The sequence below is a fragment of the Apaloderma vittatum genome, unplaced genomic scaffold, assembly GCF_000703405.1.
Source record: "Apaloderma vittatum isolate BGI_N311 unplaced genomic scaffold, ASM70340v1 scaffold41912, whole genome shotgun sequence".
Lineage (NCBI taxonomy): Eukaryota > Metazoa > Chordata > Aves > Trogoniformes > Trogonidae > Apaloderma > Apaloderma vittatum.
The window spans coordinates 15,181-15,421 of record NW_009703800.1 but is presented as its reverse complement, the minus strand read 5'-3'; the positions used below and the strand labels follow the sequence as shown (position 1 = coordinate 15,421).

The 241-nt window shown below is 67.2% G+C and overlaps 1 protein-coding gene across 1 annotated transcript in view; it reads left to right on the top strand.

Annotated features, from left to right (window-relative positions):
* The first annotated feature begins 18 nt into the window (after positions 1 to 18).
* The window catches only part of ALDH9A1 (aldehyde dehydrogenase 9 family, member A1), an 8,819-nt gene continuing 8,596 nt past the window's right edge, over positions 19 to 241 (top strand). The window contains exon 1 of the mRNA XM_009864757.1: positions 19 to 199. Within this exon, the coding sequence (XP_009863059.1) occupies positions 19 to 199 (181 nt within the window). The remainder of the gene's footprint in view (positions 200 to 241) is intronic.

Sequence of the window (241 nt, the reverse complement as noted above, 5' to 3'; positions counted from 1 at the left end):
CCCGGACGGTATAAGCCGATGCTGGCGAGTTGCCGCTTACCCAACCTCGTTCCCCGGCTCTGCGGCCTTCGCTTCAGCCTCGCCATGAGCAGCGTTACCGGTACCTTCAGCAACCAGCAGCCTCTCAACTACCGGGCGGGCGCCCGCGTTCAGCCCGCCGATGGAGGGCAGGCCGAGGAGGTGTATGAGCCGGCCACAGGTACCGCTCGGGGGTTAAACCCTGCGCTGACGGGTCCCCTGG